Here is a 14,653-nt window from a genome sequence, read left to right on the forward strand (position 1 = left end):
CAGCCATAAAAGGGGAAATAGACAGGAACACAATAATAGTAGGAGACTTTAACACCCCACTTACACCAATGGACAGATCATCCAAACAGAAAATAAATAAGGACACGCAAGCTTTAAATGACACAGTAGACCATCTCGACTTAATTGATATTTCTAGGACATTCCATCCAAAAACGACAGAATACACTTTCTTCTCAAGTGCACATGGAACATTTTCCAGGATAGATCACATCTTGGGTCACAAATCAAGCCTCGGCAAATTCACAAAAATTGAAATCATATCAGGCATCTTCTCTGACCACAATGCCATGAGACTAGATATCAATTACAGGAAAAATACTGTAAAAAATACAAAGACATGGAGGCTAAACAATACACTATTAAGCAACCAAGAAATCACTGAAGAAATCAAAGAGGAAATCAAAAAATATCTTGAAACAAATGACAACAAAAACACAACAACCCAAAACCTATGGGACGCAGCAAAAGCAGTTCTAAGAGGGAAGTTGATAGCAGTACAGTCCTACCTTAAGAAATAAGAAAAATATTGAATAAACAACCTATCCTTACACCTAAAACAATTGGAGAAAGAAGAACAAAGAAAGCCCAAAGTGAGCAGAAGGAAAGAAATCATAACGATCAGATCAGAAATAAATGAAAAAGAAAGGAAGGAAACAATAGCAAAGATTAATGAAACTAAAAACTGGTTCTTTGAGAAGATAAACAAAATTGATAAACCATTAGCCAGACTCATCAGGAAAAAAGGGAGAAGACGCAAACCAACAGAATTAGAAATGAAAAAGGAGAAGTAACAATGGACACCACAGAAATACAAAAGATCATGAGAGACTACTACAAGCAACTATATGCCAATACATTGGATAACCTGGAAGAAATGGATAAATTCTTAGAAAAATACAATCTTCCAAGACTGAACCAGGAAGAAATAGAAACTATGAACAGACCAATCACAAGCACTGAAATTGAGACTGTGATTAAAAATCTCCCAACACACAAAAGCCCAGGGCCAGATGGCTTCTCAGGTGAATTCTATCAAACATTTAGCGAAGAGCTAACACCTATCCTTGTAAAACTCTTCCAAAATATAGCAGAAGGAGGAACACTCCCAAACTCATTCTACCATCACCCTGATACCAAAACCAGGCAAAGATCACAAAAAAAGAAAATTACAGGCCAATATCACTGATGAATATAGATGCAAAAATCCTCAACAAAATACTAGCTAACAGAATCCAACAGCACATTAAAAAGATCATACACCATGATCAAGTGGGGTTTATCCCTGGAATGCAAGGATTCTTCAATATATGCAAATCAATCAACATGATACATCATATCAACAAATTGAAGGATAAAAACCATATGATCATCTCAATAGATGCAGGAAAAGCTTTTGACAAAATTCAACATCCATTCATGATAAAAACTCTCCAGAAAATGGGCATAGAAGGAAATTACCTCAACATAATAAAAGCCATATATGAGAAACCAAAAGCCAACATCTTTCTAAATGGGGAAAAACTGAAAGAATTCCTTCTAAGAACAGGAAGAAGACAAGGGTGTCCACTCTCACCTTTATTATTGAACATAGTTTTGGAAGTTTTAGCCACAGCAATCAGAGAGGAAAATGAAATAAAAGGAATCCAAATTGGAAAAGAAGTCAAATTGTCACTCTTTGCAGATGACATGATATTATAAATAGAAAACCCTAAAGACTCTACCAGAAAACTGCTAGCACTAATTGATGAATTTAGTAAAGTAGCAGGATACAAAATTAAGGCACAGAAATCTCTTGCATTCCTATAGACTAACAACGAAAAAGCAGAAAGAGAAATTAAGGAAACTCTCCCATTTACCATTGCAAGAAAAAGAATAAAATACCTAGGAATAAATCTGCCTAAGGAGGCAAAAGATCTGTATGCAGAAAACTATAAGACACTAATGAAAGAAATCAAAGATGATACAAACTGATGGAGAGACATACCATGCTCTTGGATTGGAAGAATCAACATTGTGAAAATGACTGTGCTACCCAAAGCAATTTACAGAGTCAACGCAATCCCTATCAAATTACCAATGGCATTTTTCACAGAACTAGAACAAGAAATCTTATGATTTGTATGGAAACATAAAAGACCCCGAATAGCCAAAGCAATCTTGAGAAGGAAAGATGGAGTTGGTGGAATTAGGCTTCCTGACTTCAAACTATACTACAAGGCCACAGTGATCAAGACAGTATGGTACTGGCACAAAAATAGAAAGGAAGATCAATGAACAGACTAGAGAACTCAGAGGTAAACCCAAGCACATATGGACACCTTATCTTTGACAAAGGAGGCAAGAATATACAATGGAAAAAAGACAGCCTCTTCAATAAGTGGTGCTGGGAAAATTGGACAGCAACATGTAAAAGAATGAAATTAGAACACTTCCTAACACCATACGCAAAAATAAACTCCAAATGGATTAAAGACCTAAATGTAAGGCCAGACACTATAAAACTCCTAGAGGAAAACATAGGCAGAACACTCTGTGACATACATCAAAGCAAGATCCTTTGTGACCCACCTCTAGAATAATGGAAATAAAATCAAGAATAAACAAATGGGGCCTAATGAAACTTAAAATCTTTTGCACAGCGAAAGAAACCATCAACAAGACGAGAAGGCAACCGTCAGAATGGGAGAAAATACTTGCCAATGAAGCAACAGACAAAGGATTAAGCTCCAAAATATACAAGCATCTGATGCCGCTTAATACCAAAAAATCAAATAACCCAATCCACAAATAGGCGGAAGACCTAAATAGACATTTCTCCAAAGAAGACATACAGATGGCCAACAAACACATGAAAAGATGCTCAACATCACTCATCATTAGAGAAATGCAAGTCAAAGCCACAGTGAGATATCACCTCACACCAGTCAGAATGGCCATCATCGAAAAATCTAGAAACAACAAATGTTGTAGAGGCTGTGGAGAAAACGGAACTCTGCTGCACTGTTGGTGGGAATGTAAGTTGGTACAGCCACTATGCAAAACAGTTTGGAGGTTCCTTAGAAAACTAAAAATAGAACTACCATATGGTCCAGTAATCCCACTACTGGGCACACACCCAGAGAAAACCATAATCCAAAAAGAAACACGTACCGTCATGTTTATTGCAGCACTACTTACAATAGCCAGAACACGGAAGCAGCCTAAATGCCCATCAACAGATGAATGGATAAAGAAGATGTGGCATATATATACAATGGAATATTACTCAGCTATAGAAAGGAATGAAATGGAGCTATCCGTAATGAGGTGGATAGACCTAGAGTCTGTCAAACAGAGTGAAGTAAACCAGAAAGAGAAAAACAAATATTGTATGCTAACTCATATATATGGAATCTAAAAAAAAAAAAAAAGGTACTGATGAACCCAGTGACATGACAAGAATAAGGATGCAGATGCAGAGAATGGACTGGAGGACATGGGGTTGGGGGGGTGGGGGCGAAGGGGTAGCTGGGATGAAGTGAGAGAGTAGCATAGACATATATATACTACCAACCGTAAAATAGATAGCCAGTGGGAAGCTGCTGTATAACAAAGGGAGATCAACTCAATGGGTGATGCATTAGAGGGCTGGAATGGGGAGTCGCGGGATGGAGGGGATATGGGGATATGTGTATAAATACAGCTGATTGACTTTGGTGTACCTCATAAGCTGGTACAAGAGTGTAAAGCAATTATATTCCAGTAAAGAGCTTAAAAAAAAAAAAAAAGAGTACGAAAAAAAAATTATAAATGTTATTGATCACACAATGTACAAACATTGTGTGACAACAACATAAAGAAGGGATGAAGCTTTATAGGTGTAGAATTTTGTATGCTATCAAAGTTAAGTCAGTATCAATTCAAACTAGATTGCTATAATTTTAGGATATTCAATGTAATCCCCATGGTAGCCACAAAGGAAATACATAAAAAATATACACAAAGGAATTGAGAAGGAAATCAAAACATTTCATTACAGTGCTCACTTCGGCAGCACATATACTAAAAAAAACAAAAACAAAAAAAACAAAAAAAACACACATTTCATTACAAATAATCAACTAAACACAAAAGGCTACAATGGAGGAAATGGGGGATAAAAAAGCATAAGACACATGGAAAACAAACACCAAATGGCTTAAGTAAATCCTTCCTTATTAATAATTACATTAAATGCAAATGGATCAAACTCTCCATTCAAAAAGACTGGCAGATTGAATTTGAAAAAAAAGATCCAATCTGCTATCCACAAGAGACTCATTTTAGATCCAAAGACACAAATAGATTGTGAGTGAAAGGACAGAAAAACATACTCCATGCAAATGGTAACCAAAAGAGAGCTGAGGTGGCTATACTAATATCAGACAAAATAGACTTTAAGTAAAAACTGTTAAGAGACAAACAAGCACACACACACAAAAAAATAGAGAGACATAGAAGCACAATGTACACTGATAAAAGGGTTGATTCATCAAGAACACAAAACAATCATAAGGATATATGCACCAGAGTTCCAGAATATATGAAGCAAATATTAATAAAACTGAAGGGAAAATTAGTTCCAGAATAATAGACTTGTGGAGACTTCAGTACACTACTTTCAATCATGGATAGAACATCTATGGTGGAATGAAGATAGAAATTAATAAAAGTAGTAAAACTGAAAAACGTACAAATATATGGAAATTAAACAACACAGTCTTAAATAACCAGTGGTTGAAGAAATCACATGAGAAACTAGAAAACACCTGAGAAGAATGAAAAACAAAAAACAAAAAACCAACATACCAAAGTGCAAAAGAAATGCAAATATAGCAAAAGAAATGCATGCAGGGAAATTTATAGCTGCAAATGCCGACATTAAAAAAGAAATCAATAACCTAACTTTACATCTTGAGGAACTAGAAAAAGAAGAAAAGCTAAGACCAAAACTAGCAAAAGAAATAATAAAGAATAGAATGGAGATAAATTAAACAGAGAATAGAAAAACAATAGAATCAATGAAGCCCAAAATCAGTTACTGGAAGAGAACAACAAAATTGGCAACCCTTTAAGTACTGACCAAAAAAAAAAAGACTATAAAGAAGATCCATATGCAATACAAATAATTCACAGTGGGTAACTAATGATAAGTGCTCAGTAAACACGCGTTTCTCCTAAAATGCTAGAGGAACCTAGCACTGGGGTGTGTGCTGGGGAGGAACCCTCCTTGAAGAGATCTGGGCAGTCTTGGTGAAGGAGGTGATATCCAAGCTGGGCTTTGAGGAATGAGTGAGACTTTCTAATGCAGAGCATAAACTGTGTGTGGTGGAGGAGACAGGCAGTAGGCCAGTGTAGTGACATGAGTTATGAATCTGGAACTGTAGACTGAAGCTTTGGCTAAGACCCCTGAATGCCAGATTCATACTACAGTACTGGGGAACCACTGAAGATGTTAGAGAAAAAGGACATAAGGAGATGAGGCTGGCATCGGAAAAGAAATGTTAAACGTATTTTTCTGTTCCAACGGACCAACATAACTCTAAATATTTTGCAAATGCATTAATTCGTTTTACCAGCTCCAATGGCTTAAAACTTTTTAATGACTTCTCATTGTTCTTAGAAAAGAGACCCAAACCTTTACAATAAGCTGCAAAATCCATGTAGTTCAGTCTCCAGTTTCCGCTCCCACTATGCTCGAAGCCCTGGCTCTCCATGCTGCTGCCACACAGGCCTAAGCTTCCCTCCACCACGAGGTTTTTTATCTACTGTCCATCTACTGAATAGCTGTTCAATTCTCTCCCTTCAGATTACAGTTTAAACAATCTTTCCTGAGGGAAACTCCCCAACCTCCCCATTTTTATGCTATCTTGGAACTATTTTTCTGTCACAGCATTTAGCACTGAATACGTTTAGGTGTGATCTTTGATAAATGTATCTCCTTCGCTAGGCTGAAGCTCTATGAGGACAGGGGCTTCTCCCCGTGGCTCACAACTGTATCCCTGATGTCTCCGCAAAGAAAGTACCCAGTAGCTATTTATTGGAAGGAAGAGAAAGAAAAGCCAGAAAGAACCATTTGGGAGGAATATTGCTCATCTATCAGTCTTTTTTAAAAGTAGGAATTATAGTTCATTCCATCTTCTGCTGTTTTAAGCCTCTTAAAGCTGGTCCAAACTCACATGGCTTGTCAGGATTCAAACCCAGACTTGTTGGGTTTTTGTTTTTGTTTTTCAAAGTAAGCATGTGTTTTCAGTTACAGTGTATAGGTAAGCAAGGAAGAGAGAAAAAGGCAGAGTGAGCCTTCTCACAAGTACAAATCTACAGTGTTTCAATTCTTTTTTCAATACATATATAGGTCATCAAATCTCGCTTACTTAAAGGCTTATAAACCTGCAAGCAGAGGCAGAAGACTGTTTTTTCACTATCCTTTCTTGGAAAGGCCTTGCTTGTATGGTGCTTTTTCACTCCATTTCCTCTTATCAGGAGTTTGACACATAATTAAACTGAATTGAGCACCTCTGTGTGAAGGCACATAAGGCTGGAGAAAAGATCATGTTATAGACCAACGTCAAGTTCCTCTGTCCTTCCAAAGGCCAGTCCTGTGTCTGGTGGCACAAATGCACTCCTCTATACAAAGTAGCAACTCATGGTTCAGCATGATGCCTACTTAATTTGTGAGTTTTGGTACATCATTTGTCCTCCAGCCCTCAGTTTTCGAATTATAAATTGGGAGTGATATAAATAATAGACTTTAAAAATAGAGCGCCTAACTCTGTGCCTGGCATTTTTTTGAAGTGAATCTTTTTAAAAAATGGCCGGCGTTTTTACATAAACTATGTCATTTAACCTTCACAATAATCCTATAGGGTCAGAAATACTCACTTTGTATTATGGGCAATGTAACTTCCTCAAGTTCACACGACCAATAAACAGAGGAACCTGGAACTCAACCCGACCACTATTTCCTCTGCACTATTGCAGGTGCTACTGAGGTCTCCTAGCCCAACAGGCTATTGACAGAACCTCACAATGTATTTAAAAGCGTTTTCGACTATAAAGCTCTATACAGTTTTAAGGACGTTAGGCAATTTGTTACATTAGAGACGAAGAATGAGAACCTGATTAAGATTTTAAGAGTGATGAATTAATTTCCAGAAAACAGCTTACTTTTCTCTTAACAGTAGTAATATTTTGGTACTTCAAAAGTTCTCAATTTAAATAATAGAAAATAATTCAATTGAGAAATTGGCAAAGGACATTTCTCCATAGATATGTGAACGGCCAATAAGCACATGAAAAAAATGCTCATCACTAGCCATCAAGAAAATGTAAATCAGAACCACAATGAGGTACCACTTCATATACTAGTATGGCTATAATTAAAAAGGCAAATTATAGCAAGTATTGGAGAAGATGCAGAGAAATTGGAACTCTCCTGCACCACTGGCAAGAATGTAAAATGTGCAGTCACTGTGGAAAAGAGTTTGGCAGTTCCTCAAATTATTAAAAATACCTACCATGTGACCCAGCAACTGCACGCCTAGATATTTACCCAAGAGAATTGAAAACTTATGTAAAACTTGTACACTAATGTTCATAACAGCATTATTCATAAGAGCCCCAAAGTGTAAACAACCCAAATGCCCATCAACTGATGAACGGATGAAATGTGGTATATCCACACAATGGACTATTACTGAGCCATAAAAAGGAATGGAGCACTGATACATGCTACAACATGAACCTTGAAAACACCATACTAAGTGAAAGAAGCCAGTCACAAAAGACTACATATTGTACGATTCCATTTAAATGAAATGTCCAGAATAGGCAAATTCACAGGGACAGAAATTAGTTTAGTGGATGCCTAGAGCTAGGGTGGTGGTGGTTTCAGGGATGCGGGGTTTCTTTTTGGGGTCATGCAAATGCTCTAAAATTGACTGTAGTGATAACTGCCAAACTCTGTGAATATACTAAAAAACCATTGAGCTGCATACTCTGAGTGAACTGTATGACATGTAAATTAATCTCAATAAAGCTGCTTTTTTTTAAAAGTTCTCTAAGTTCACCATAAACTTCATCTGCAGTACAAAGTATTTATCAAAGTTTACTTTAAGCCAAATGGAATTTTCTTATCACTGCCTGTAACAGTTGTTAGGGTTTTATTAATTTTGTAGCATTTGCATCATAACCTATGAATATCTTTTGTGTGGATGGCTTAAATTTACATTTAATTTATGGACTTAAAATATATGAAATGCTAACAGATCTAATGCCTGGGGATTCATGTATGGCATCACCATCCTAATCAAGAAATCAAAGAGCCACTCTTGTTTCCTCGTTCCTTTAGCCTTCATATCCATTTCATCAGCGCGTAACCTTGTTTGTCAACTCCATAAGGGTAGGATTTTCTGTTTATTCACTACGGTATATACTTGGTGTTTAGAATAGCGCCTGGCACACAGAAGATACTTAATTAATATTCATCAAATAAATTGAAATACATGCTCTCCTTGAAATTAACAACTTTAAAAGAAAAAATTAAATTCCCCACTTGATAATTTGTTAAAATATATATTAATTTTTTAAAATGTAGACTATGGAAATTTCATTTGCCATTTCAGTTGCTGAAACATATTAAGGCTAAATTCTCAAAGGGACACAGGTATGCTGTGGTGCCAGAATATGTATAAGTAGAACATAACGACTTTATTCAAGTTTGCTCTTGTTACCTGATCCACAAATATTTAAAAGATATTTTATTTTATAAAAACTTACATCTGTAAGTAATGGACTGACCATAACAGAGGGCTTAACCTGGAATACATGGATAGGCTTAGGGGCCCATGAACCCCCAAAAATGTATGCAAAACCTAATATGTATATTGGCATGTGTATTTTTTTGGTGAGAGAGTTCATAGTGTAATCAGATTTTCAAAGAAGTCTACAACCCAAGAGGTTAAAAAAATTACTTAACTAGAAACAGTCACAAAGTCTTTTAAACATGAATTTGTACAACAAAATAACATCCAACAGCTCCATCTATGGGTATAAGTCATTATCACGTAATAGAAATAATGACAACTACCACAGATCAGTGCATCTTGTGAATGCTTGTGTTTAAATCTTCAGTGTTACTCTAGTGGGAATTTATTAACTACAGGATCACAGTTTTTTTCCCAGATACAGATGTAAAAATTAGGAGACCATTGATGAATTCTACTTACAGTACTTCAGCACCAAAAAATTGGGCAGTTATGCTGATATATGTATGTACAGTTCAACATCTGTCAGCCTTAAAATGCTTATTTATAGTGAAATCTATATAAAACCGTTAAAAACTTTTCTATTTACATTTTTTTTTAAAAAATGAAAAGTATAGTTTCCTTTGCCACTGCTTGTCAAAACTGATTCTTACCCTCCCACCCTCTTACCCCTCACTCTACTTGTGACAGACAGTGATCACAAGACCCAAACATATTGCTTAAACAAATCATGCCCTAAAAAGGTAGAATGCTTAAAAACATTACATTTAGAACTGTAAATGAACTTTTTATACATTTCAAAGGGGGTTAAACAAAAGTATGTAAAAGTTATTTTCAAAGTCTCAAGTCCCACATGAATGTGCAATTTCAATGTTAAGATAGTATCATATGAATAATTTGTTTTCCTAAAAGTAACCGAAAACTTCCTTTGGACCAGAAAATGTTTCTTTTCCTCTGTTTCACAATGAAACATTTTCTCATAAGTTTTCTTAAAGGAGAAGGGGGAGGTTGGGAGGTGGAAAAGGTAGGCAATCCTGGCTTACAGGAAATCTGTCAGAGAAATATGGCCTGCTTTGAAATGTTTACATTTAAATAAATAGAAGGCAAGTGTGCTGCCTAGAGCACAAAGGAACAACAACACAATAAATTAGCATACAATTGGTGAGACTGTACAAGCCACCCAAAAAGCACTTCCCACTGGTTAGGGACCTGATTTCCATCATCTAACAAGGATTCTTTAATGCCAGTATTAAAGAACTAGTTATTTTATAAAATATGAACCGAGCAGATGTAATATGTTAACCAATTCAGCACTTGCAGGGATTTGTAAAAACATTCAAGATTAAAAAAAGAAACTAAAAGCTGTTCCTGACACACTGCTCCAAAATACAAACTATTCACATTCTCCTCTTTCCAAGGTGTTTTGCTCAGTAGAAACCAGTTGCGGAACATTCACAGGAAAAGTCTCTTTCCACTGCAAGACAAACTTTTCCATTAGCCATGGTCCAACAGAAAAAGAATATCTATCAGGTCTTATGTCACTGTAGATGTGCATCTTTTTCTTTTCTTAAAAAAAAAGTACATTCCCCTGTGAGTTTCACCTTGTTTTAAAATGCTACTCCTGCAGCAATTCTTGTTGAAACACTGCTGTTTCAGGGTCCACGGCCTAAGCATGGGCAAAGTGCTCTCTTTAGACATCAAAATACAAGGGCTTCCCTGGACACTTGGTAACCAAATAGGTTTTAAAGTGCACTCCTGTGTCCAAAACACTAGGACCGTTCAGCAGAACTCTGAGAGGGGCTGGGCTCGGTTCCATCCTCTGTGCTACTGTCTATGTCCTGTTCCATTGTCGTCTCATCATCATCCAGCTGCTGACTGGTGAAGTTGTTCAGCTCAAGGAGCCCGCTGGGCTCTACTACCACGTTGGAGCTGGAGTGGCAAGGAATAGCATACTGGGGGATGGCCTGGAAGAGAAGACACAGGAGAGAAGCTTTATGGTAAAAAAAGAAAAAAAAAAGTAACAGAATGATTTCCCTAACAACAATAAGGTAAGAAGAAAGGAAACTGACAATAACTGGACAACTACTAGATGCCAGGCACTGTGCTAGATGCTTAACATTATTCCCGTTTTACAAATGAGGAAACTAAGATAGTAAGTGACTCAATCAAGGTCACACAGTTGGTCAGGGTTAATGCCAGGATGACAAGATTGAAATCAAAGTCCTCTGTAACTCAAAGTGATCTTTTCACACCTTGATGGTGCCTCTTCTAACAAAGGAGGCTGAAGTGTGTGACTAATTCAAGAGACAGGACATTTTTATTTGGTCATTAAACAAATTTTAAATGTAATCAGATTTTGCTTACTATTACGGACATTTTTATTTGGTCATTAAGCAAATTTTAAATGTAATCAGATTTTGCTTATTATTATATGCAAGATGAATGATTAATCTGCTGATACTACAATATATTTTAAGCCATTTTGTACTTCAAAGGGAAAGTTATTTGTTTGGGTCACATAATTAAAATCTTCATTTAAAATAAGACTAGAGAGGACAAAACTTTTAAACAATAAAAATAGCAATAGAGAAACACATATTAGGCCATATTTCCTTGTCAGATTCTTTTTCCTCAACTTTACTATACACCTTCTTAAAAGGTATGTCAGTTCATATCATACCACTACTTAAAACTCTACAACTCTTTCCTATTGTACTTGCTATAAAATTAAAAGCCTTACCATGGCTCCAGCCTTCTGCCAAACTCACTTGTACCATAGGGTGTTTGCACTAGTTCTTCCCTTCCTCCTGGAATACTCATCCTCCAAATCTTTACATGGCTGGTTCCATCTTGTCATCTGCATCTTCATTCAAATGCTTAGAGTAAAAAGCTTTGAGAAGCCTTACTTCTATGAAAGGAAACCAGAGTACTGGGTGGATCCCACCCCCCCCCACCCCTATTATGTTCTGTTACATTTTCTTCGCTGCATTTATCTTCTCTTTGTTTTCTTCTCACACTTAGAACGTAAGATCCAAGAGAGTATGGACCAGAGCACAGATCTTGACTGTCTTTTTCATTGCTAGATGCCCAGAACTTTGAACAGGGCCTGGCACACAACAGATGCTCAATAAATACTTTCCAAATGAATAATGTATCTTCAACATAAAAAACCCCAGAGCAAAGCTGAATATCAGCACTTTGAAAATACACCTAACCAAAACAACTTTCTACTGAGGGGAGGTGAAAATTTAATTTTTTTTAAATTTAATTTATTTATTTATTATTTTTTGGGGGGTATACCAAGTTCAATCATCTGTTTTTATACACATATCCCTGTATTCCCTCCCTTCCTTGACTCCCCCCCTTGAGTCTAATACTATCAAGAAAACAGTGTAAGATGCCTATGCATTGATTCTAGGGTGTTGAAGTTTTTGTCTGTCTTCCCTCACCCTCCTGCCCCTGTTCCATAAAGCTAATCATTGTGAAAGAGTCTCAGGTGGGGTCAGAATTTTAGTTCAGCTCTGGCTCTGACTTGCTGTGGACCTCTGAATAAGTCACTTCACTTCCTTAAGCTTTAGTTTAATCTTGTGTAAAATAAGGTAATTAGAGAAGATATGCTCTAAAGGTCCTTGCAGTTTTAAAATTCTATGAATTCCTCATATACAGACTCCAGAATAGAAGATACATTCATCTTGTTTACTCCCCTATCCTCACACCTAGCACAGTGCCTGAAATACAAAGGCTAAATACATGTGGAATGAATGAATGAATGAATGGAATACAGATTATCTGTCTACAAAGCATTTAATATTAAACGTGCTGAATTTTTACAGAACATTTTTCAAGGAATCAAAACTTCTGTAGACTTCCTTCACTCATGTCAACAGGTGTTTTACTAAATCAGTAAAAATCAATCCTTTGGGTCAAAGCTAAACATAACTAGTGAGACCTGAAAATGTTCTAACAGTTTATTAGTGATGATTATGATAATAGGAGCTATCCTTACTGAGTATTACTCTATATCAGACACTTAACCAGCTGCTTTACATACATTTTCTAAATCCTCAAAACAACCTTGTGAGGTAAGTGTTATTTTTCCTATTTCATCACAGAGACAGAGGTTAATTCTGTTGCTCAAAGCCACAATGTGGGTAAAGAGTACAGGTGAGATTCAAATCTAGGTATTTCTCACTCCAAAAGCTTGGTTCTTAATCACTATGCTGCTCTTCCCTCTGACACAGCAACCCAGCATATGGTACATGCTAAAAGTTTGCTGAGTACTCTTACAGAGAACCTACTCGTTAGCCATCATCCTTGATACATGAAGCAAATTACATTTTCACCCCTGTTCACAAAGTACAGAAAATAATTTCCAAATAAGCTATTCAAAATTATTTTCAATTTAGTGAGTACACCAATTCAAACTCCTAGCAGCCACAGTAAATTTTAGTAAAAATAGTAATAGCTACCACTTACTGGGCAATCACTACAAGCCAGGTACTGTGCTAGGTGCTTCATCTCAATTCTGTGTAATCCTTATGTCAATCATGTAAAGTAGGCACTCCTTATTCCCATTTTACTGATGAGGAAACTAAGGCACAGTGAGGTTAAGCAGTCTTGCCCAAAGTCACACAGTGAATGGCAAAGCCAGGAAACTTCCTTTTCCACCAAACCTTACCTCTTCAGGAGAAAAAATACATAACAAATCCCTTTAGTCAAGGATTATTTAGTTCACTAACATTTGTTTTGATAGGAAGGAACAAATTATTTGAATAATTCAATGGCCAGATCTATTTCCACTGAAGCAATTCCCACGTACAAAGTTACATTATATTTGGATTAATATTAGTCAATTTGCATTCTCTCATGGCTTGGCATCACAGGAAAGGCAAAATTTACTACAGGAACGTCTAAGTTACACAATAGTGAATCTATGGTAAATACTAGACTATCCACATTTCAATAAATCCAAATTCTCAATTAACTAAAATGTGCTGCTCTGATACCTTCCAAGCAAAAAATGACAAATGTTAAGAAAACAACCTGATACCTTGTAAAGAGAGAGGGAAATAAAACACAACTTCTAAAAGCTACTCTGGACCCAGTACCTCTTCAGTCTGGATCTGTTATACATAATGACAGATGAGTTTTAGAATGAAGGGAACGTGAGGCATAGTTAGATCTACTGTCAAAGAATAATTCATTATGTTCACTAGCCTGTACTTACCAAGGCAGGACAGTAACCATAATAAGATTTTTCAATAACACAATGATTGAAATAAAAAGCAAAGCTTTACAGTTAATCCCAAATTAGACATAAAATTAAATTACTAAGAAACATTCTCTTACAACTTGTTTCTCCAGACATTTCAGTTAATTAAGGTTTTATTATCCTGAAAATCATAAATTTGGATCAAGATCAAGAACTGAGTTTCTGCAAGGAAAGGGTCCCTGAAATTAACTTGAAAGAGGAGTACAATCCAGTTATATCCCAGGAGTACAAACTACTTATATTCTTTGGGCAAAGACAGAGGAGCCCAAAGTTTGACCTGGGAAGTTGCTGATCTTGTAGGTTGACTTGCTGGGTCAACACTAGCAAGTGTGGCTTGCACCTATGAATCAAGCAGACACAGGGGCTCAGGGCCCTTGACTGTCTCTAAGGTGTGCTGTTGTGACAGTATCTATCAATTTTTTAGGACTCTTTTTGAGAAAATAGTATAAATTTGTGTGTTTGTAACAGGTAGTAAACCAAATTTGTCATATGCCATCTCAAAGATAATCTCTTTCCCATTTTGGTTTGACTCTTCCTGTGACATCCCAAAACACGCCAAACCCCCAACCCACAAGAT

General features: G+C 36.4%; 1 protein-coding gene across 11 annotated transcripts in view; it reads right to left on the reverse strand.

The window, feature by feature from the left end:
• Window positions 1-8,620: 8,620 nt before the first annotated feature.
• The window catches only part of EMSY (EMSY transcriptional repressor, BRCA2 interacting), an 86,751-nt gene continuing 80,718 nt past the window's right edge, over window positions 8,621-14,653 (reverse strand). For 6 of the 11 annotated variants that reach the window (XM_057750888.1, XM_057750883.1, XM_057750885.1 and 3 more), the window contains one exon: window positions 8,622-10,768. In XM_057750888.1, coding sequence (XP_057606871.1) covers window positions 10,574-10,768 — 195 coding nt within the window. In that variant the 3' untranslated portion in view covers window positions 8,622-10,573. Of the gene's footprint in view, window positions 10,769-14,653 lie in introns of all 11 variants that reach the window. The other 5 variants (XM_057750881.1, XM_057750889.1, XM_057750878.1 and 2 more) reach the window with 2 other exon arrangements.

The sequence above is a fragment of the Hippopotamus amphibius genome, chromosome 9, assembly GCF_030028045.1.
Source record: "Hippopotamus amphibius kiboko isolate mHipAmp2 chromosome 9, mHipAmp2.hap2, whole genome shotgun sequence".
In the NCBI taxonomy this organism is placed as follows: domain Eukaryota; kingdom Metazoa; phylum Chordata; class Mammalia; order Artiodactyla; family Hippopotamidae; genus Hippopotamus; species Hippopotamus amphibius.